The following is a 24,318-nucleotide window of genomic DNA, read 5'->3' as shown; positions in this document are numbered from 1 at the left end:
ATTGGATAACTCATGTATAACAGCTTTGAAAGTCCATCTCCTTCTTACTATGTCAAACCACTACAGTCAATTCTTTGATAAACCAAAATCCAAATATGTACTTCATTTGTTAGTAAAGAGTGCCATATGGTTTAGTCTTTTGCAGTTAATGGAAATTATCTTCTGAACAAAATAATACACTTTCCAAAAACAAAAGTAATCCTATCCCTATGAAATAAGCCACAGAGTTATAGGAAAAAAATGTGGCTTGCCTGAAGGAAAAAAAAATCCTTAAAACGCTAACACTAACTAAATTAGATTTATTTTAAAATAGGGACACGAACACATGCTGTCATTTTGCAGGCCACTAGGTAATTTGGGTGTCAGAATGTCAGAACACTGAGGCTCGAACAGACTTCTGAAGCACATTTCCACAATGTGCTCAACACCCACACATAGACATCAGGTGATTTTATTAATTAAGGTCCTTAATTACTTCAGTCTACATTTTCCTTTGTGTGTGTGTATGTGTGTCTTTTTTAATTGCAAGTTGTCAGAATAATAAATTTAGGCGCAACATCCACCTCTCTTGGGCTGTTGGTAGCCTTCTTCTACAGATGAATATACACCAACTTTACAGGCACATTATATCACACAGCACTCAGAGGGTGTTAGAGACATTATGCTTAGGGGAAACACGCAAGCTATAAACTACATTGTTGATTAGCAAAGTACAAAGACCTGTACAAATATACTATACCTTGCATGTTAATGCGTAGCTCCTCTCTGCGATTGTCTTTTATGACTTAATGTGTTTGCTTCTATTTTCCTGACAGCTGGTTGTTGGTAATATTTTAACTTTTGCATTATTGGAGATTGTTTAGCTGTTGAGACATAATTTTGGTCACATTGCTAAACTTCCTCCACATCATGTAACAAAATGAGAGACACTGCCAATTACGAGTTCTTTAGTTTTTTAAACTGCCTTTATTAACTTCTTTCAAGTAGAGATTCCTTTACAGTTACAGAATACCTGGCATCAGGAGAAAGACACACTTCATACTGTATTTTACAGGCGAGCTTATTACAACAAGCCTTGAGTGTCAAAGACAAGGGAAGTGATCTAAAGGGATAAACTCCAGTATAATCCTATGCCAACTTGCTATATATCTTATCTGAGATCCACAGCAACAGAATATTTTTCTCTGCACATGATGTTCGCATGTTGTTGAGCCTTTACGTATGAGTTCCTCCTGAACATGCTGCCATGCTGTTATTTCCCCAGGGCCCTGGACCCGAAAGCTGTCCTAGATGCACTGTCTGCAAAGCTGAGGTAAGAGCCTTCACACAGAGATGCCACAGCTCCTGCTGTCCTTCCTGGCTGTGCTGCTGCCAGTGGAAGAGAGAGGCTGGTGGAGCGCTGTGCTCTTGCTAGAGGCCAGGGCCCACCCTCTGCTGGGGTGAGGAGGTATATCAGCCTCTCAGCCCTCCTGGTGTCTTACATCCCTGGGCCAGCTGCCCTCGGTTCTTCCTGTGGTGTTGGCAGGCGTTTCAGAAGGGAGCTGCCTCTGTCCGAGGGGCACTCTGACATACACATCTAATCTAGGCCTCCGTTTCTCTTCCTGTTCATTTCCTTAAGCCAAAGAAAACTGTGTGCCGTGAATGTTAATATTATTATTATTTGAAGGATGTAGTGTTTCTTTTAAACCCATTAGTGGCACAAAAAAGAAACAGACTGTTGTGCAAAATGGATGATATTCTGTTTATAGGATTTTTCTTTAATCTCACTCTAAGCACTTATCTGGCAGTTTCAAAGTTTGTCGTCTACTCTAGTTCCGTGTGCAAAGGCTGACCCTTCTAGCCATGTGGCAGCACTGCTAGTTTAGAATTGCTGTTAGCAGTTGTTGTACATAGTGAAGGGGGTACAATCATTCAGAGAGGTGTGGTAAAGCAAGAGCATGTGCTCCCTGAGCATCTTTTGTAACGTTGAGGATCACAGCCCCCGACTGTTTCTGGAGATCACAAGGGTGGGAAACGGGGGCTGCCGAAGAAGCTGTGGGACTTCTGACTGAAAGCGCGCGGCCGTCAGTTTCAGTCTCGCAAGTCACAAACCCGTAGAATCACCACAAAGAAGAGCTATAGCTAATGGAATGCATTTTTTAGAGTCAGTACTTTGAGCTGAGCACTGATGTTTGATTGGTTAGGCAGCTTTAACTAAAACACATCACTGCAAAGTGTTCTTTTTGCTTCCCTAACTGAATTCGGCTGCTCCTACAGTAGAGACCCTTTACCTCATTAAAAAGAAACATAAACTCATGAAACATACCAAACTACAGAGGGCCCATTTCTCTAATGAGCAATTAGTGGTTTGTTTTTCATTTACTTCTGGAGATTTTCAAGTTACCGTGTTGGTAATATGATTTAAGCTGGTTTTATACCTTATTAATGTACCATAGCACCCTGCTGATTGAAAGGCTCTGACAAACCAGAATATTTAGCATCACATGCTCCCTGCATAATGTTCAATTCCTTATTCATTTCATGAACCCAAATTTATCTAGGTTTAGAAGTGCATTGCAGATGCAAATTCTCAGCTGATGCTTCACCAGTTCTGTGTGCAGGTTCATTTGTGAGAAGTAGAACATATGAACATGGTCATTGTAAAGGTCTAGGTTTTTTCATATACAGACCAAGTAAGCCTATGACTCCCCTTTTCTCCACACGCCTTGTAGCCTCTAACACAAACGTGTCTACCGTGTACAAAAAATCCTGCATATCAGTCAAGACTGCTGGAGGTGCAATTAGCCCTCCTTCTAACCAGGACTGAAAGAAGCTCTGTTTCAAGTTGGTTTAATTTGAAAAGCACAGCACAGCACTGCCAACTTGATTTATCTTTAGGGGTTGACACTGTTTTGTTTCAGATTAGTTCTGGACGGTCAACTGTATAATAATCTGGTTGCTGAATGCCAGGCCCTGCTACCCTGTGAAAGGGAAAGAGTACAGGCTCACCTCTCAGAGAGAGTGTGCCAGGTGCCCCGTGTTGAAATGCAGGAACAATCCATTGCTGATTCTGTGTGCTCAGGAAATGCTGTATAGCATGCCTCTCTGCGTTTGATTGCATTATACATATAGAGGTGACCAAAACTGACCAGCTGACCTCATCACACTTATTCCTATTCCGAGCACTTGCTGTATGTCCTTTCAAAAAGTCAGATTTGTACATTGAGCAGTCTTAACTAACCTTAGCTTGAGTCTGCTTTATTTTGAAATTATACTAAAGCAATCATGGATCACATAATATAATTGTCCTCACACCTTGCTGTCGAACCCCTATATTTCTGGAAACTGAGCAGTTCAGGCTGCCCCCCCCTCCGCCCACACTTACATTTGTAGCTCTCTCAGAGAAGTAAAAAACTTGAATTTGCAGGAGCAAAAGACAATTCCTGTTGTAAGTGCTTTAAACTTGCATATCAGCAGCTGCTGCCTTCACTTAACTGTGCAGTATAGTGCAAAGATCAGATGATACACTTGGAGAATGAGCCTTCTGTTTTACTTGTGGTTTCCGATAACATGAAGCAGACAAGTGGTTTTGCCCCAGACGTCAGGTTTATCTGAATGTCTTCCTTGAGAGAAGCATCAAAAAACTAGGAAAATCATCTTCCCAACAATATATAAAATGTGACAAAATTAAGAAAAAATCATTGATGAAAAATAATTGTGTTATATTTGTAATAGTAGGGTGGATATAGTCATTTGCATGTTAATAACAAACAGAACTGTAACATGTTTATGCTATTGAGCAATTTCACAACCCAAAGCAATGAACTTTATTGGAACGTGAAATGTTATACCACAAAAAGCCAGTCAGTAAACAGTTTTTAGCTGTTTCTGGACTGAAGCAAATACTCTGTATCAATGCAAAAAAGTATGAGTTGAGTAGTCAGATGGCAACTGGCTCATACAACCTCAGCTGACACCTGATCCCTGGATCCTTCTGTGTTCCCTCTCTCTTTGCCTCTGTTGGCCAGGTGTTTGTCAGCGGTTTCAAACTCTTAATCGCCGACATTCTCCCATGCCCTGGAAACTGAGCCTGGTTAAATCAGTGCATTATTGTCAGTTTGCCTTCCGCATGTGCCTGTGTAACGGCCCTGATGCCAGAAATGTTATTTGCTGGGCTCCTCTGGGGCACCCAAGCCGGCGCGCTCCTTTCTTGCCCCATGTAAGCACGTGACCTCAGAGCTTTCTTAATGGCTTCCAGATTTGGCCGCTGACGACAATAATGTAAACTTAGACCTTTTAAATATGAGTCATTTGGTACTGTCGTTACAGCAGTGGCCCTTGGGTGTGAGGAGAGTAGCTGCAGCTCTGGGAAACCAATTTTACGGGAACATGCGTTTTCGTTACTTTTTTTAAGCGTGCCGTGCAGATCGCCGCCCAGTGCAATCCAGTGTGCATGGACAGCCCTCCGCTCTGGGAGACGTCCTGCTGTGTCTGTAGGCAGCCCAATAGCAGGCGGCCTGGCTGCTGGCTAAAGTTTGGGGATAGCGGTATGATTATCCGCCTGAGCTGATTTGATGTAACTTGTGCTTTAATATTCTCCTGATAGGGAATGCATCAATATAATGGCATTTTAATTTTTATATAGTAGGCACATTTAAAAAATGCTTTGTAAAGATGCATTTCTAGATAAGCATGGACTTTAATAATGATGATAATAATAATAATAATAACGATCAGGGGTCTTAAGCTGCTATCACTCTTAATACTTGATTATGCTCACCGGTGGTTAAAATTAAGAGCCTTCAGCCATTATGGCTTGAAACTCACAGCACTTCAGTTAATGCACATTCCCATTCAGTGCCCTTGCCATTTCATTTTGTGGTATTTGGTGATGCTGTTTCTGCATCAAGCTCTCAAATGTGGGCCATTATGTATGAGTTATGCTAATTTGTTAGGGCAACGAATGCATTAATTTCATTAGCAAATGGCCTCAAAGCAATAATTACCAGAGTAGGTGTGTCACAAGCCATCATGTTAAAATTTGCCAGTTAATTATTAAGATTTTGTTCCAAGGGACCTAGATTTGACATGAGAGTAGCCAAGATAAAAAAAAAAGGAACTGAAGAAAACCAAGCTGGTTCCGTACAGTATAAAAGCAAGGTACTCGTTGTTTGCTCAGGAGGGGCCCGGATTGTACATGTTGACAGCTCACATTCCGACATCATTACTGTAAACGGCACTAAGCTGCCTAGCACACATCGCATCCGGAGTGTGGAATGACGAAGGAAGGAGGGCCTGCACAGTTTAAACGGGCTGTTTCAGTACTGTCTGGAGTTCTGTGAGCTGGGGAAAGGGTGGTCCTACCAGCACGCGGGCTGGGGGGCAGCCTTTTCGGCAACAATGGAGATCAGTGGGGACCGGCGGGTCCTTCCGCTCTGGACCGGCTCAAGCCGACAGGAGCAGAGATACTGCCGCCCCTCCGAATCGTTAACCCCTTCGCTCCCGCAGCCGACCGCAGTGCAGCGCACAACAGCACCCTGACGCACAAGGCTGCAGCAGCTGGCTGGCTCTGTCCTGACACAAAGACTTGGCTTCCTGTCAGGGCAGAGCGTTCAGTGCCGGCTGTCAACAGACATCAGGGAGACTTACTGCCTACCTGGGGCCTTTAGTAGTAATCACTCAGAAGGGGGCAAAGGTTAATAGCACTGTTGGGGAAGTCTGTTCTTGTCAGGCTAATAGGCAAGTTGTACCTATTGGTGAGCTTTTAATTTTCAGGGTGCAAACTTTAACAAAAGGACTTGACTGCCGCAAAAAGCTGGTTTTGAACAGTCATCACTTTTGAAGAGCTGATCATAGGTCATTTGCATTGTGAACTTTCAACTTTACTGTATTTAAACCAGTTTCAACTTTACTGTAGTTTTACTTTACTCTCCAGCAAGATTGGAGTATTCTGCACTTCACTGGGCAGCTGCGGTTATGATTTGAAAGGGACACGACCGAATTAGAGGGCTTTTTCTGTGTTGCAACTAATAATTAAATTAAGTGGCATAGTTATTGATCTTGCTTAACATCTGCTAATATTAATTGAATTAAATTAAATATAGATAGTAATACTATTTAATATATAATACATGAATTAATTGTTAATTGTAATTGATTTACAAATTCCAGATGAAATATCAAGTGAAAAGGCAATAGTGGCCACAAGGAAGAGAAGTCTGGTGACTAAGTGAATGAGATTGTGTGCATTCTGTTCACACATTTTCAGCATTAGCACAACATGAGTCTGGTGACGGTTATGCAGATACGGGGTTAATCCGGCAAGAATCTGGGTGCATCTCAATCGAGAGGCTGGGTGTATTGTTCACAGAGGTGCTAGTTTTACATGCTTCAGGGTGACGAAGATATTAACCAAACCACAAAGGAAATGAAAATGTCTGAGTACCGAGCACCTTTACTGGGTTTAGGGTTATTCCCAGAACTTTAATCCATCAACAAAATCCTAAACCCTTGTCTTCCCTTGTCTTTCAAGTGTCTCCTTAAAGGTGCAGCCCTTCTTTTCTCTCTCCCCCCTGCTAAAGAAATGTTAATCATGACTTGATTTCAGACGAAAAGCCCCTTATCCTTTGATTTTAATGAAGGCCGCTGCCATTAGCCTCATCATTTCACTGAAAGCAGGACCTTCTGTCTCCGTGCTTGCCGTGTGCTAAGCCTGGCCTTGACAGGTCTGTGAGGGGAGACGACACATGAAAGGGAACAGTTTTCAGAACCTCTTTGCAAGGACAATGTACTGTCCTTGTTTGTCAAAACCCCGCTTCTTGAATGAAACCCTTCAGTTTTCAATTCAGATCTCATTCTTCTTTTAATTTCTGTCTTCCTCACATCTGTCTGAGATGAGATTAAAGTTTGCATATAAGAAGAAAAAAATACCCAAAGCTATGAAGTCTTCGATTTTGTTAAATGAACCTGTTTTTAGACTTTTAGACTGAATCTAGAAAGTCTTTAATCTGGACTGAAGAGCAACTGTCAAAATTGTTAGAGATGTTAAACACACAGAAATATGTTTTTTCAGTTGGTCTCTCCGATCTCTTGCTTATAAAATACATTTGTTTAAAATAAGCTCTCTTACACTAGTAAAGAAGAATGAGACAGTAAATCACAGGGATGCTCTTCGGGGAAAAAACTTAAACATAGAACACAACAAGAACTATTCCTTTTGAGCTGTTACATTCTTGATCAAATTTGCCTCTGACTTCAGTGCTCTGCATGAATTTTGTCATCTTCCCAGAGTAAAAAACAGCCAGCATTTGAAAAACAGCAAGAGACATCTCTCTTGAATTTGGAGGCATTAGCATTATGTGTCTTGTTTACATCATTTTCTGAAACATTAGCAGCTTTGTAGGCAACTTCAGATATAAAATGCACTGAGAGCTTTTTTGCCAGAGTAAAAGCTGAGTGAACCTGCACTTTAGGAGGTACTTAGCTATGAAAAGTGCACCAGATTAGTTGAAGAGGGTCTTGCGACATCCTTTTTAGATGTGAAGCTCTCATCCCCTGATTGTGCTCTATAAAACATCTGAATTACAGACTACCGCTATTTCATAATTTTTAAAAATGCTACCATTTTTTACAGGATCCTCTTTTCCTGAATGGAATCAGGGATATTTGTTAGTGGAAAGCTCTGGGTAGCATGTGTATGAAATCCTGCACAATGAACTTTGTTTTTGGAGATATGTGGGGATAATAAAATCCATTTCTTTAGATCTCAGAACAAAAAAACCCCAACAAAATCAAGTGCGTTTGACCATGTGTGATCTGACTGTAGTAATTTCTTTGCTTGTTTAGCTTCTCAACACAAAAGCAGGAAGTATTATAACCACATGCTAGAGTGTTGATTCCCACATTAGCCTGCTTTGTGGTTTCAAACCACAAATACTTTGGACAGAACGATTCTTATACACTGCCTTTTCTTTAAAGGGTATTAATATATCCTCTCTTTGAATCCTTCATTCTGGCAATTATCACATTTTAGTTTTGCTGCTTTGCTGTAGAAAGTAGTCATCTGGGCATGAATGCGAGAACTTCTCTCTGTGTCTCAGGGGATGCAGACTGAGGCCTGCACGTCAAAGTCTGCTTCTCTGGCATTTGTAGCACAGCTTTAAAATGAGTTACTTCTCAAAGTGATGGCGTACATCTCTTGCAGTTTTATGTGAAAGTTTCGATGTCAAAGGGATGACTGAACTGTTCCTGCATCTCGTTTGTATGGTAGAGTTTGTTTAGCAGAGAAGCCGCAAGGTCACGAAAGGAATAACAACCGAAATAGCCAGCCGGCCTAGTTGGATAAGGTCAGATACGAGATTTAATTTACATCAATAGCAGGCCAGTCTTGAACCATTATTCCTGGCACAGAATTGAGCTCTGGTAATTTCAATCTTTTTATTTAACCCTAATGCTTCCCTCGGGCTGAATTCATTTGTCGAGTTCCTGCTTGGGAAGGTCCTGGGGCTGATTCAATCAACCGGTTTTTAATTGGCTCTGAGGCATTCAAATTGAAACCGATGGAGAATTAATAACAGCTGCAATTGGCCACCATATAGTGGTGTAACCTTGGAAACCCCGCAAACTCCATACTGGGCAGCACGTGGGCCTACAACTTTTTTAATTGCAAACTGGATATTGAAGGGCTTAATACTCGCGCCGTCTCATTTGCATTGTATCGCTGTCAGAGCAGCTTGATGACAGGCTTGTGGAGTGAATTTCAAGTTCTCTGGCCCTCTGCCTCCACATCTCACTGCCACCTTCGCCTCACCTTCAGAGGTCTGGCTCTGAAACTGGAAGGATCGCTGATACCAGACACTGGAAAGCAAGGCCCCCAAGACAGACAAGAAGATGAAACATTCCTACAGTATGCGTAGGCTGCTTTTGAAGTTAAATATCTATGTAAACTCATCCACTTGGGAAAGTATTAGGCTGGAAACTAGGAGTGTATATGCCGTCTACTGGTGGTAAGAGATGATTGGACATCTGTGCTTCTATCTACACTGAAAACAGTATATTTAATATTTAAGGGCAAATATTTAAGAAGCATGCCTTTCTTCACGCCGCTACAAATGCATAACAAAATAAGATTTTATTGTTGCTTTTCCAAGAGACGTCTTGCTTCCAACGGGTCGAAAGCTTAGCGTCAGCACAGCTGGTGGTGGACAGGCGGCGGCCGTAGCCTGTGTGGAGGAGCCATCAGTCGGAGCCGGTGCGGACCAGACCGCTCCACTGGGGAGAGGCGTCTTCGCTAAGGCCTGGCCGAGCTCAGCCCGAGGCCGACTCGGAGGCCTGCAGAGGACAGCTCCTCCTGAAAGCTTCCCGAAATGTCAAGCACAACACTGTGCTCCGGTCTCTTGTGAGTCCCTGGGTTGTGTTTCAGATGGGAATTAACAAAAGCTGTAGCGCTAACTGCGATAATCGCTTTCTTTTTATTTCAAACTCCAAAGTGCGATTTTCAGAGTTTTGCAAGTCACGTCAAGACTGGGGTTATGCAGACGTTCCAAATGACTTTCTCCCTTTGATAGCCCTATTAGCTTAGACTCCATAATAAATAACATTTTTATACCTTGTCACTCCTGGCTCCTACATTATGGAGGTTAAAATGACCCATATACCTCATTGGGTATGTGAATTGAATTACATAATAAAAAGAAAAATGAATTAAAAAAAACTCTCGGTGCTATTACTGCTACCGGAAGAAATCAAACAGGAATTTTGTAACGCATGATAAAATTAATGCACTTTGTAATTTCCCATAAATACAGATAGATGTAAAAAGCCCATTCAAAGTACTGAGTAGAGTAAACTGTGGAGTAGGCACCTTTTGTGATTTCTGACAGCATATTATTAATGCTTCTTATTAGATAGAGTTTTAATGCTGTGTTGAAAGCTTTGACTAATGGGAATGCATTAGTAATTTTTAACTGTTTGTGATCTAAATAGATGTGTATAACAAACAGAGGATTTAACAAAGAATTTGTGTTAATCGTTTAAATGAAAACTCAGTGTCAGTTGTCCATTTAGAGAAAATTTAAATCAAAAAGGAAATATTGTGGATTAATTTTAGAATATTCTAAAGTAATTTTAATTTTTCACTTCTCATGCAATCATATCACACTTAAATATTATAAAAAATAATTCCACATTCCAGATCACATTTTAACAAAAATGAAAAAAATCACAAATCCTATTCAATATTTATATCCATTACATTACACCATCTGATCTTAAAACATCAGATTGATTATAAAAGCTCTCTCCATCTACTGTATGTACCTTTGCTAGATTTTTATATTAAATAATATTAAACACCCCCTGAAACATTCTCATATTTTTATAGGAAGCTTAAGTAAATTAAATCAGTAGGTTTTGAGTCAATGTGCGCAATGAGCAGATTAGATCATGCAGGTGGGAAGGTGGCTTTCACAGATTTTCACTGATGTCAAACATGAGGGAAGCCCACCTCAGATGATGATTTACTTTACATCAGTGAAAATGTCAGCTATGTGGAGTCTTAAAAAAGTCCATTTAGTGCCGTCTGCACTTACCTGTGTCAACATTTGTCACCCAGTTGTCTTTCAGATACTTGGGTGAGTGAAAAAGGCCACTTTAAATGTGCAGTGGGAACTGTAATGATAGGAATGGCAACGAAAAAAGTTTTGTGTACAGCAGATCTTTATCTTGGCTTCATCTTCAATCAGATCTGTCTGCAGGCTATCCGGATGTGCTTTGGAAATCCACAGTGACTGTCAAAGTCTCTGTACCTGAACTGCATGAGTTTTTATCAACAACAAATTAGTGAAGCTGTTTTTTCTTCCGGGGCGGATGAATGGTTGGACCACGAAGCAACATGTGCCCAAACTGGGGAGTCTCAAGAACAACATGTCCAGTAAAGTAAACTATGAGCTCAGTTTGGTAATAAGGACTCTGTAGGATGGAAAGTCAGAAACCTTCTGTCTCTCATGGACTGGCATAGAGCTGGATAAGGTGGAGAGCATCCTAAAAATCTGGCATTTCTTCAGCCTGGGGTAAGTGTACGCTAACCCCTCTGGCTTGCAGCTTACAGTGACCCTTTAATCAAACTGCTGTCAGGCAGACAAGCTGGGTGGAGTGGGCTTGATGTTTTGAGACCTGTGATCATTGTGAAACCACTGCGTGATCCCGGGCAGCCCTGGAGCAGGGCACGGCAGGGTAAGGCACCTACAGGAGAGTTTGGCAGCCTGGTGGGGTGCAGCTCAGTGAATGTGCACAGGCTCCCAGCTTTCAGTGTGATGGCTCTTCCCTCTTTCGAGGAGCAGGAAAAGGCAGAGCGACTCTGTAGGTCAGAATCATTCTGAACAGGGTTCGATTGACAATTCCAATCCCACACCCGACCCTAAAACTGAGTTGCGGGCACTGCCGAGGCTGGGTGTCCATGCCATCACCAAATCTATCAGATGTTCAACAATGTGAAGGAAGTTTTGTAGTTATCATCATTTTCTCAACAAAATAGGAAATATAATGACGCCTTTTTCCTTTTAGTTCTGTTTCATTATCATATTTTCTCTGGACTCCAATCAAGGTAAATCTGTCCTGTCGTGCAACATAACTGCAGGTGGAGTAAGATTAAATTTATGCCATTTTGCTTTCCAGAGTAAGTCATAAAATAAAAGCATGCATATTTAAAATAAAATATCTTGTTGCTCTTGTTGAATATAGTTTGTCATATAACACATTATCAGTAAATTATTAGATATTCTTCCCCCAATCATCCACAACTGCTTGATTTCCAAACTTTATTGTGATGAAGACCAAGGTTGTTCAGCAGTGCTGGTGCTGTTCTCCCTAATTAAAACCCCTGAATTCATACCTCTGCCGAAAGGTTACATATTTTATTGGAAGATAAAAAGGAATTAATGTTTGATAAACTGCAAAGAAACCATTTATTTACACCAAAACAGCTCTGCTCTCATGACAAATGATGGTTTTGTCTTATGAATAATTCTTCAATTCTTGGCAATCAGGCCTTAAAGCAGCAGTAAATCCAAGTTAAGTGGCTTCATTCATTATGCTGTGCAGAAGGAGAGAAGCTTAAAATGTGCTACATGGCGAGTTGTCTTGCGCTGTGAGTTTTGCTAGGTGAAGTTCCCATCCTGATATATTGGGGCCTCTGCATTAGTGAGCTGAGTAAATCCTGAAAGTTTTCTGAGGGGAGTAGCCGAGTAGTTAGTATTCTGATGTAACCCAGAGTGGAGTGTCAGATGTTTTCAGAATTTATAGCTTAATTTGGAACCCAAAGATACAGCTGAGGATTGCTCAGGGGCGTATTATAATGAAAATACCAATCCACATTAGCCATGGTTGCCACAAGCAAAATCTTAATATCTCAACAAAAACTACTTAAGGTGCGTGTAATAAACTTGCATTCCTAATTTTATTAGGGATGTGCTGAGTTAAGTGCTTTGCTGGCCGATGGACAGATTTATAACGTGGCTTCTGGTAAATTAGTGGTGACTGACAAGGGGACATTGTTTTAGAGGATGTTATTTAAATAAAAAGACCTACAGGCTATTTCTGCAATGTTGTCACATCAAATTATCATTGGAGCAACAGAGACCTGTATTAAGGTGGATCTCTTATTTGTTCTATTTAGGTCAGATTCTGCAAACAAGAACGGCATTGAAACTATTGCAAAAACTGCTGTCGTTTGATTCTTAACCGAGAAGAAAGGGAGGTGCAAGCTCCTCGTTTTGTGTCCGTCTCCATTCCCCCAGTTCCCTCTCGTCTTACAGACAGATCCGAGTCTTCCCCGTCACTGGAGCAGAAAGAAATCCCTGATAGCACTTTCAGAGCAAAGAAAAATACACGATTCTAAATAAATGGCTAAAAAATCTAAAAGCAAAACACAGAATATTTTGTTTTTGCTTCTACAGATACACAAAAAATATTTTGAAATTAATTTTGAAAATCTGAATGTTTTGCTTGATTTATTATGAGGTTAGGTAGAAGCAGATTTTAATTTATATGCATATTTATCGGTTTGTTGTATATACTGTGCACATATATGAATATAAACACGTATATATGACAGTTAAAATTAATACTATTGTCTAGGGAGGTGTATGTAGTTTATATAGACTGTCACTTAAAAAAACTGTCACGGAAATTTAAAAAAAGGCTTTTTAGTGCAACTTCTTTCTTTTTGGTGATCCTGTAAAACAAGATAAACACAAATACAAACTATGTAGCTGTTAAATTGCTTCACATGCTCCTGCCATTCCTGGGGTCAGCAAATAATTGTTTCCAGCTATTGTTTCTGACTTTATTTTTTTTATTATCATTTCAAATTGAGTTTTTGAAATTTCAGAATGAATAGAAGAATAAATGCCATGCTGAAAAACTGCAGAAAAGGTGGATAAGGAAATTAAACTTTAAATTGGAATATTTTAAGAATTATTGTATCAGTGTGATACAATGTACTGAAAAAGGAAAACAACTTTGCAGCTCATTAATATGCCTGTATAGCTATGTGCACAATCACTCTCTCAGTATGTGAGTTCCTTCTATGACTGAAGTGCTATTACACCTGGTGTGAGTGGGGGGAAAAGCTTATTCAAATCTGCTCCTGTCTTATAAGCGAAGATGTGCTGCCTTGGATGAGAAAGAGGAAACTGGCCTGTGATGATCTATTACAGGAGCTCACCTCTCCAATGGGGGAGACCTAATATTTGCAGATTATATATTACCCACTCAGGACCATAAAGGAGAGAAGAGGAGGGCGAATTCCTGAGAGGGGCTTCAGCACATCTCCAAAGTTTTTCAATTAGAAATAATTTTACATCAAGTAGGCTCGTTTAATGGGGTTTTACACCAGATAAATGCCTGGCTAAGGGTGATTACAAGTGTTATTTATTCTTTTAATTGAGGTCTGTTCTTTACATCTAAGTTAAAGGTTAACACCTCCCAGGTTTCTCTTCTCCCTGGGCTGAGGTATCCCCATGTTGTAAAGAAGACACCGACATTGACACGTGGATGTAAAAAAAATCTAATAAAATGCCAAGAAGTGATTTTGTATATCTGATGTACAGCCTTGAGTACATGCAAATCTCCAGGTGCAGTACTTTTTATGTATGTATAAGACTGAAGGCGTGCTTCTTTGCAATTTTAAATTTGTTCTCTCCAGCTTTCATTTCTTTTAATTATCTCCATTTTTATTTTAATCATTCTTTTTCTTGACAGCTTCCTAATCCTAAATGTCCCCCATGCTCATAAAGTTCTATAAATGGTATTCAAAGAGTTTTAATTGAGGCTCAGCTGTAGTGCATGTTAACACAGAATATACTGTAAATTTGTGTGCTTTGGCATTTTAGTTTACTTTAAATGGTATTTACTGATTTAATTTTTTTTTTTTACCCTGCAAAGGGACCTTTAGTCAATTTTCAGTCTTTATGGATTAATTTAAAAACCATTTTAGGCTTCGGAGGAGTGGAAACCTGTAGTCACTATCAGGATGTTCAGAAGCTCGGCACCAGCACCTCTATACATGGCTGATACACCGGGACAGATAAACCACCACCTAAGAGATAAAAGCTGGGTTCTCGCATCAGCCGAATTGGTGACCCGACCTGCATATTTCAAAATCCTTCCAAAATCAGTTTCTTATAAAACTTTGCACCAGCCGAAAGCACATCTAGTGGATGTCATTAGACACCAAAGCTCTTTCAAGCATGTACCCCTAAAATGTTGCTCTGATCATTTTAGACCAGAAGGGGGTCATAAACATAAACCATTTTCAGAAAAGCATATCATCGTGTAAACTGCTTGATCAATTAACTCCAAACGTAATAGGTGTAATTCTAGTAAAACAGAAATAAAAACAGTACAATGGGGTTCCTGCAAAAAAGACATGACCTCCTGACTGCCAGTTTGTTCTTTTTGTCATTGTTACTTGGCCTGTAACGCACACTCCTGTTTTAAGGGGAGACGGCTAATTAACTCCAAATGGTGTGTCATATAGTACAAGAGAGCAGGCCGTTATCAGCTAACACAGTCATCCCTGTGTGAACCAAGATGGCCACATGGCCACTATCTTGTACTCACAGCTTCTGCTGGCTGCTCATTGGGATCTGCTGCACCGATTGAATTGAAACCTCGCAAATTTCATGAACAACTACTGCTGCTTCTGATTGTGACCTCACATGTTGCTGTGCCAATTTTCCTTTGGCAATTCTTTTGGCAAAATGCTCCTGTTTAAGGATTGTTTGGCCAACTGACTCCAAACTCGACTGGTATCATTTTAGTCACGGTACAGTTAACGAGTGGACAAACCTCCCAGGATTGCCACCTGACTGCAACTCATTATCTTGTCCATAGTATATCATCCTATATGAGAAGTTACTCTTGAACAGCACTTGTTTTGCTAAGAAACTTGAAAGTGTTTCAAGCAATCTGATCAATCTGGTAGCAGCATGATCAACGTGTGTCAAAATAGAGCTCCAGCTTATACCAAGAACATGAGTGGTTTCTAATTTCTCTTGTCACTTTGGACTGTAACTGTATGTATATACTGTATGGGTCTGATTTTTCTCCAGCAAAAGGAATTAAAGTGTTTCATAGTCCAGGAGAGTCAGCTGTACTGGAGGAGATCAGTTCTAAGAGGTACTGCAGAAAGTCAGGACAAAGAGTAGATAATCTGGCATCAATGACATCACTGCTGATTTATATCTGACGCGTTGGCCTCAGTGAGGACCTCTGTTGCGTGACACACATTGCTATTGAAGGAGCTACTTTTTGGTAGGTTGTTATTAAACGGCTGCTAATATAAAAATCCTTTATTAACCAGATATTTCAGTTAGAAACAGATTCTCACTTAGAACGAGAATGTCAGATTGTCAGTGCCAAGAAGGGTTTTGATAAACTCAGGCAGGAATATCTATGGTCAGTTCTAGATCATGCAGAGTTAAGGTCTGGTTTCATTAATATGGGGAAGATCACCAGTTCCTCAGCAACAAGTATTTCCTCCCAGTTTACTGTTTCCAGTGGGAAGCCTGTCAGAGATGCCTACTTTCACATCAGTGTTTGCCTTGTCTTTGGGACCTGAAGCTCATCAGTCAACTACTTCTATTATTATTTCCATTCATACTCAATGTTGCCTATGACTCTTTGCAGATGTTACTGTTATGTGCAGACAATACCTCCCAAGCCCCCTGGCATCTGTTAGCTATTTTTGATGGTCTTAGTTTATCAGGGTATGAAATGGATTAAAATGGATTGGTCCTGGTCTACATTACTGTCTGTAAACTTTGTAGTGGACAGTGGAATGACCTACCTCTGACTGAGCCACTGGACGATCTCTTGAGATACCGTGGTATTGAGATTTACTCTGATTCTCATGCAGCAATAAACAACTCCAGTAACGTGTTTTAAACAGGCAGATGCTGACTTTAACAGATGGACTCATTTTCCCAATTTTCTTCAAGCTTGCATCTCCATAATAAAAATGAATGTGCTTCCTTGCTTGGGCTTTTTCAGTTATGCGATTCCTCTCTCTTTCTCCCTTGAGGCTATTCGGATAGATTACATTGTAGAGGTTTGAAATTCAAAAGGAAATGGAAATGGACGCGTATTAAAGTTTCCTCTCTACAGTGCGAAAGGTCTGCAGGAGGCTTGGTTTTGCCAGCTATTCAGTTTATTTCAACTTCTTTGTTTGGCGTCCATTGTATGTGTGGCAGTGCTCTGGCCCTCCTGTGTATTGATGTTGAGTTGAAGAGAGTCTGACTTCAGGGTCTGATACTCATACTGGGGTTCCAGTATTATGCAGTAAATTATGATTTGGCATTCAGCAACAAGATTCACAAAGTCACAGAAGACATGGCATTCCTACTGTCTTATGCGCTATAATGATAAACATCTTACCAATAATTCTCTTTTCTCTTTTTCTCATTGAAGCTACAAAGTGATTTGTATTTTATCAGGTATGGATTTATATGGTTTTCACTTGTTCAAGGACTTGCAGCTTCACTAGTTGCTTCCCTGGCTCCTCTCTTTCTGTGCTTATGTCTCCACTCTGCAATGAGCATCTAAGCCATCCCCTGGGGGGACGAGAGTTGTGTATATACACAAAACTGTGTACAATTTGCACATTTTCTTTACCTCAGGTGGAAAAAAAAGAATACAAAGAATTTAAATTGTTTAACTTTTTAACTCTTTTTTTTAAGTAAAAAAAATACTTAAAAACTTTTACTTCAGGTAAAAAAAATAGGGGTTGACTTCCTCTATTCAGGTTTTTATTACAGGCTTCATACAAACCTTCATCAGCAGTTACTGTGGGGAAAAAAGGACTTGAATGTTGCAGTTGAGCCTAGTTCCTGGGACAGCATTTGTCATAATACATTTTCGGCCATCACAAATCCTATTGCATAATGATGCACTTAAAATTACCTTTGCAGAGAGCATTTGACTCCTAGTAGAGAGTGTCATATGAAGCTGGGTCCACTCTTTCAGGCTAGGAGCCAGCTTTGCAGAGGGGATGTTTTTCAGCATTTTATAGGAACATTCAAGTGTGGTTGGTTTGTATCTGATTGTAGCTCTGAGATTGTTTGTCCCAGTAACTTGGGGTTACTTGGTATCTGGAAGAAACGTGCTGTCTGTGGTTTTTCCTTCTAAAATGTTCAATTAAGCTTTAATAACAACAAGAAGAAGGTTAAGGAGATTTTTCTTTTTTTTAATACGCAGGGCAGCCTGGTAATTAAAGGAAATCTGAGAAAATAAGACATATGCCTTGTCAACAAATCTTGTTACCATGCGTCATTTCTCCACTAGATCATTATTACTGAGTGTGAGTGTGAGTAAATTTATGTGTAAACACTTATTGAGGATGCCAGGGCAAATTAACAGCTAGCTATACCTTTTATTACTGCATGTGCCACTGTATGATTAAAGTTAGCGGCTGTTTAAATCAAGTGGACACACAGACAAACCACTCTGTCACTCTGTCTGCTTGTTTGCTTCTCTTCTCAACACATCATACCTCTGCGGAGACCTGGAACTCTTTTCTTGTAATTAAATAGAAAAGCAACAGATACCAATATCATTTTTCCTAATTAAATACGCAGCAGATGTGAGACGTCAGTGCTCTGTTGTGCATTTTTCCAACTTAGCAAACCTGGGGCATAAAACCTTCAGGCCTTGTGGGTGGAACATGTACATTCTAAATTGTAAATACAGCGAGAGCTCTGAAGCGAGTTCATAACAAAGGATTCCATTACTTAAATGCAGAGGTTTTTCAGCTCTGTATCGTTTCTCACTCCTAGGGCCATTCAGTGATATTTCCCAGAGGGGTGGTGCATATCTGTATTCAATTAAAGGATTACTGTATGTCATCGCAGAACTTTTACATTTTTTACTTCAAAAGTAGGGTGTGTTTGAGGCCTGTCCTCAAATTTCTGGCAATTGTAATAAATAACATTGTACAAGACAGCTCTGACTGCAGAGCTGAGTGAGGGGGCTATTGTGAGCCAGCCTGTATAACAGGCCTTTGTTTGAATGCGGAAAACTAAAGACACTTTGAAGGGCTTGTGTGAGTGGGGCAATTGTATTTCATCTCTATTCATTTCTCTATGTTTAATGGAGTCTCTTGATGTTAAAGACTGTTGTAAATTGTATACATGCTAACACAGGCAATTTTAAGGATCTCCTATCAAGACTCAGCCCCTTTGTAATACACCATTAGCCTCAGGGCAACATCTAATAGGTTCCTGAATGACCCTCAGGCTTCCAGACATGAACAGCTCCACCTGGTAAACGAGCTTGCAGATTGATCATTCAAACACTCCTCACACCTCCTGAAACAACACTGACCACTGTTCCATTTCTGCCCCAGAGTGGTTTTATTCTAATGCTGTAAATATAACTAACATACTTAAAAGAATAGCATATGAACTGATAATAATTTATAACTAGGGCTGAACACAGGAACATAGGTGAGGTTTGGAATGAGAAGAAGCATCTGCCCTTGTAGCCTGTGAGTGTGTGGGTTTGCTTTGAAAGAAGCCCGGTTGTGACGTGACCTTCTCTGTTCTGTATTCCCTTGTTGTTTCCCCTTGGGTCCTCAGGTCATAGCTCTGCAGGACTGACTTGTCAATGTCTCTGAGAATTTCAAATACTCAAACCAGGTCCCCTCATAGTCTTTTGCTATTATAAAACTAAAAAGGCTCAACTCTTTCAGCCTCTGAATGTCTCTGAGTGTCAGACATTCATTTGAGCACAGGAACGCATGTTGCTGCACTTCTCTGTAATCACTCAGAAAGAGCACCTTTCTTGTATCTTGGTGCCTGAAATTGTATGCAACATTCTATAGTAGGAACAAGTAATAGGTTTATTCCATGCTGAAAAAAAGAAGAAAGGAAACACAACATTTCTTTTACTCGACATTTAATGTGTAATTCCTGTAAATATCACATTTGCCTTCTGACAATTAAATGGCCATTGTCATATACAGTTGGAGTTAATACACTTTGTTTTTATTCTATATTGAACAGAGATTAAATATGATTGGAAATTTGTAAAGAGATATTATGGACATGATTATAGAAACAGGCTTTCTTTAGAATTCATACAGCCTTGTGGAGTTTTTGCTTCTCAAGACTTTATTGTGTGCGCTCCAGCTTTTTTATTTGTTAATGTCAAATTAGCTGAGATACATTCTGATGGCTCCTTTCATGTGTTTGGTGTCCTGAATACAGAGTGTTCCACAAGGACACCTTATAAACATCCATTATACCAGTCCCACTTAATTCATTCTTCCCTGACTGACATCCTTTTAATGCTATTTATAATCCCCTATCACCTTCCTATTGATATCTTGTTCTTCTGTTATCGCAGAATATAAACACAGGTAATGACAATCTCTGGTTTTATTGTAGGGCCAATGAAGTAATATCTACAATCACAGGTGCTGGAATTTGCATTATTAGGGGCAACTGCATAGTATTGGCTGGGGTGTCTTATGTTCAAGGTCAGTGCAGAGGAGCATGTGGTCAGGAGGAGTCCTACCCAGGGAACACAGGGAGAATGGAGGCTGGAGAAGGCTCCTCTGTTTTCCCAAAAGATAAGGACAGAAATCTGCAAACCCTCAGATCACAAAGATAGTTATTTTGCATTTTAAAGGTGCTTTTCAAGTGAGCTCTTTCTTGTTCACTCTATGAAAAAAGCAATGACAATAAAAAAGTGGAATTTCAATGTCAAGAAATCCAGTCCTCCTTCGCCATTTCTCCTTTACGTTTGGAAAAAAGACTTATGTGAATGCGAATGTTGAGAGCCCTGTCCAGCAGTAAATGGCTCCGTTGGCCACTATGCTGGACGGCCACTGGCTAGAAAAGGAAAAGCCGGACCGGGGCTGACAGGCTCAGGGAGGGAGCTGAGCTTGAAGTCCTGGGGTGAGGGAGTGAGGGGGTGATGGACGTTGCCGTGTGATGGTGTGTAATCAAGTGCTGATAGTTCATAGACTCAGTATCGTGAAGAATAAATGTGTGGCCATAAACAATCCACCACGTACCTTTGATCTGAAGCCTGGTGGGCACCGCTCCACACACCAGCAGGCTGAAAAGCTCCTCCTTCTGCACAACACACAGAGCAGCTCCAACACAGATATTTCCACCTTAACAAGTAGATGGGGGCGGCAGGGGGAGGCACTGCATTTCCTCATTCTGGATTTGCCCAGGTGTTGGAAACTTTTATTGGAAGATGACTTATCAGGGCATATTTCTCCTCATTAGGATTGCATTAAGATTACAAAAGAGTACTGTATTAACCACTCTCCGCCCTCAGGCAGGGCTGCCTGCACCAGAACACAGTAATCTCATATCACTGTGGTTTGCTCATTAGGCTTAAGAGATAGGAAATTTTGTAAGCAGTTCCTTAGGTTATTAGGAAGATTTACATAGGGAGGATGATAAACTCACTTTGGCACCTGTGTAATTTACTAATGACACATAATTTTAGCATGAACTCACTTAAAAACCATGCTATGGCTGTGTTACAAAACCCATAACACAGTCAGAGCTGGAGATTTGGAAAAATAGCAGTCCTGCTTAGCATATAACACCAGAACAGCCTTTCTTCTTTGCTGTTTAATTGGAGCATTTAATTGGATGTGCTCGCTTTGGTTCATTTGCAGCATATTAAAATTTTTTTTTCTGGAAACGTACTGTGCATGGCTCTTGGATTCTCTGTCGTCATCTCAGATAACACAGTATGACATCATGGCATCAACATGTGTTCCATAAGTATCGTATACACGTGATTATCTCAAACATAATCCACTTACTAATATTACAAATAATGTGTGACTGTTCTCAATGTGCTAAATTGCTGGTTGTGGTATTGTTCTTGGCAGGCCTTAAGAAGACCTGTTTTTTTAAGTTATGTTATGCAAAATGGTAGCACATAAATCTAGTGCTGGGTATTACTAGGCAGGCTGGTTTCAAAGGTTGTGTGTGCTGGTTTGCAGCTCAAGGACATAAAATATTAACAGCAAGCTGGTATGTCAGCTGAGTGGGTGCTGAGTTCTTTACAACCGGAAAACAGGTGGATGAGAATTCGCAACACCGTCACCTCTCCTGCTGTAGGAGTTTATTCAAGTTGGAACAGAAGTGTAATAAAGGAAATTGAAAACCATTGTTAAATAGTGAAGCACAAAGCAGTATTTTAAAGCATGATGGGAAGACATCAGGAAATTGAAAAATGCACTTTGAAATTCAGCTTCTCAGAGTTTCAGCAATATCACGAATATAATCCTCTGCCTTATACTGTCCGCATGGTTTGCCTGCATGTTCAGTTACTGCTAGAAATGCACATCTGAGTTACTGTAAACTTTTCCTTTAAGTCCAAAACAAGAAAGACTGTGAGGTTAATATCAAGAAGAAACACTGTTGCCTCTATTGTTCTTGATTATGAACTGAACACGACCTTTTGTTTGAAGTTGCTATCACTGGTTGGGCTGTGCTGAAGTAATAACATGCCCACAGAAAGGGAGTATGGATTTCTAATTAGCAAGAGCAGGCAGACCATATTCATTGAATACCCAAATGCACCACTGTGGTAATCATTGCAGCCTTGCTTTGTTATTAAAATCTGTTAGGGAAAATCAACCCCTCTCATTATAAATTCTTATCTCCTTTGCTTGAGTGTTTGCCAGATGGCCCTCTGTATCAGAAGATAATAATGATGTAGTAAGGAAATTAAGACTTTATTAAAGTCTATTTTACAAGGAAGAAAAGGAAATCAAAATACATAGGAGCATTAGCTGATCCTTGATGATCCCATCTGCAAGTCTGTGGAAAGGTGAATTTTCTATCTTGACGCATTGAAGGGAATGAATTACAGTATGTAGATTATAAAAAATGTGTAGATTAAAGTAAGCTTAAATACATTAATCTTTTTGTGGGTTGAAATTGAGTTTGATAATTTGGAAATAAAAATCTATTCCCCCAAAATACAGAAGGTTATTATAAATCCATTGTACTCCACTGCAAAAAAAAATGGTGAATGTAATTTAGGAGCACCAGGTATCATCGCCCAACATGATGATAAAAACTGCATTTCAATCATTTGTTTTGACTTGTACTCTTCCTTTAGATCAACCAGTTGCCACACTCTGTAGTTCAGGCACCACCAGTGTCCAACGCCGGACATAGTGGTGTATGCCTGCGTTCTGTGTGGTTGACCTCAGATATTGCTTCTTGTCATTATAGGCCTTATTTCTCTATGGTGAATGATTTTTTCAACAATAACAGAGCACAAAATCTGGCTTACATTCTAATCACTTTGGCACAGAAATACAGAATGCACAGCTATGTGCACTAATGCCGAACAAAGGCTGAAAAGCTGTCCAACACCACCTCAGCCAGAACAGAGGCCTAGACATGTCTGGGAACTGAGAGTTAGATGAGCAGTTATTTGTACACTGGTAGCTAACTTTTCTTCCCAAACAATCATGCTTTCATTGAGTGGAAGAAAGTACTCTGTGGTTCTACAGTACAAGGTTCTGGTCTCGCAGTACATTGTGTACTTGAGGGAATTGTTCTTTTCCTTTGACATATTATAAATGGCAATGGTTCCCAATGTGTGAGGCCACTGGCCGATATTTCAGCCTGAACAGCTCTCCTCTGCCTGTCCCTTTCTCCAGCAAGCTTCCCATCTCACTCACTGGGCCTCTGAACTCTTTGTTTCATGTCGGACATCACAATGTACCGATTGGCAGCCTGAGGAAGAAGAGGAGCGAGAGATGGTGTGAGTAAGACACTTTGTCTGACAGTCCTGCACTGCTCTCAAGCATTACCTAGCAGTAATCCTGAGCACCATTCTGAAATGCAGACAGCAAAAGGCAAATTGAGGCTTACCCTAGTCCAGCAGCATCTTGAAGTACAAGCCTGGGATGCATAAGAGAGCTCTTCAATTGTCCATCTTTCTTTAAGGAAATGATTAGGACTGATAACATTCTCTACAATAGCTCAGAGGCAGTAAATTATTTTCTCCAGCAGGTGCACAGAGTTATTTGTTCACTACTAGAAATGATATTAATTGTACTGGCTGAGTGAATAGACACTGGGAGATTGATAACAGAACACATTCTGCCCGGGCTGGTGATGAACAGCAGTCAACCCTGCAGTGACTGCTGACTCTGGCCTACATACCAAGCCTGGATATACAGGGGAAATGAGAGCTGGACACCATTAGTTACTGTATGTACTGTATGTGGGCAGATTTTACTGTGACAGTTTCACAATGTTGGTCCTGATTCGTTCAGGTTGTTTTCGTGGTGTTTAACCATTCCTGGCCCAGTGCAGGTAGATTCTATGGGCTGGAGACACTGTGTGATTCCATGCCAGAACTGCAGAAGCAGACTCTTCTGCTAATTGAACTTGAGCTGCAATAAAACACAGTACCAGGTTATTGCGAACACCTGTATCATGAATTGCTTCAGACCTTAAACTGTCTTTTATCTCTAGATAGAAATCAAAACAGTTATAAATCATTTCTGCGTCTCTAGAATATATTATTCTAACACACTGCAGAAAGCAGTTAATGAAAAGTACATGCTGAGGAATGTTTTTGACTGGTGATGACTTGCACTTATGAATGGGTATCTGATCCTAGTGGAGGCTCAGACAACACCCCAGGCACTACACCAGCTGAATGAATAATGGTGCAAAAAGGAAGGAGTAACAGATGTTTTAGAATGTTTTTTCACCCTTTTCTGCACAATGCAAAACCACTGGAATGACCAATGTTAAGTTGTCTGATGATTTCAGGGGATAG

General features: G+C 40.3%; 1 protein-coding gene across 1 annotated transcript in view; it reads left to right on the top strand.

The window, feature by feature from the left end:
* LOC107078375 (uncharacterized) overlaps positions 1–24,318 on the top strand; it is a 100,269-nt gene that overhangs the window by 14,988 nt on the left and 60,963 nt on the right. The window contains exon 3 of the mRNA XM_015355400.2: positions 1,265–1,312. Within this exon, the coding sequence (XP_015210886.1) occupies positions 1,265–1,312 (48 nt within the window). The remainder of the gene's footprint in view (positions 1–1,264; positions 1,313–24,318) is intronic.

The sequence above is a fragment of the Lepisosteus oculatus genome, chromosome 9 (genome assembly GCF_040954835.1).
Source record: "Lepisosteus oculatus isolate fLepOcu1 chromosome 9, fLepOcu1.hap2, whole genome shotgun sequence".
In the NCBI taxonomy this organism is placed as follows: domain Eukaryota; kingdom Metazoa; phylum Chordata; class Actinopteri; order Semionotiformes; family Lepisosteidae; genus Lepisosteus; species Lepisosteus oculatus.
Note: the sequence above shows the minus strand (reverse complement) of the source record. Positions and strands in the feature narration are given on the sequence as shown.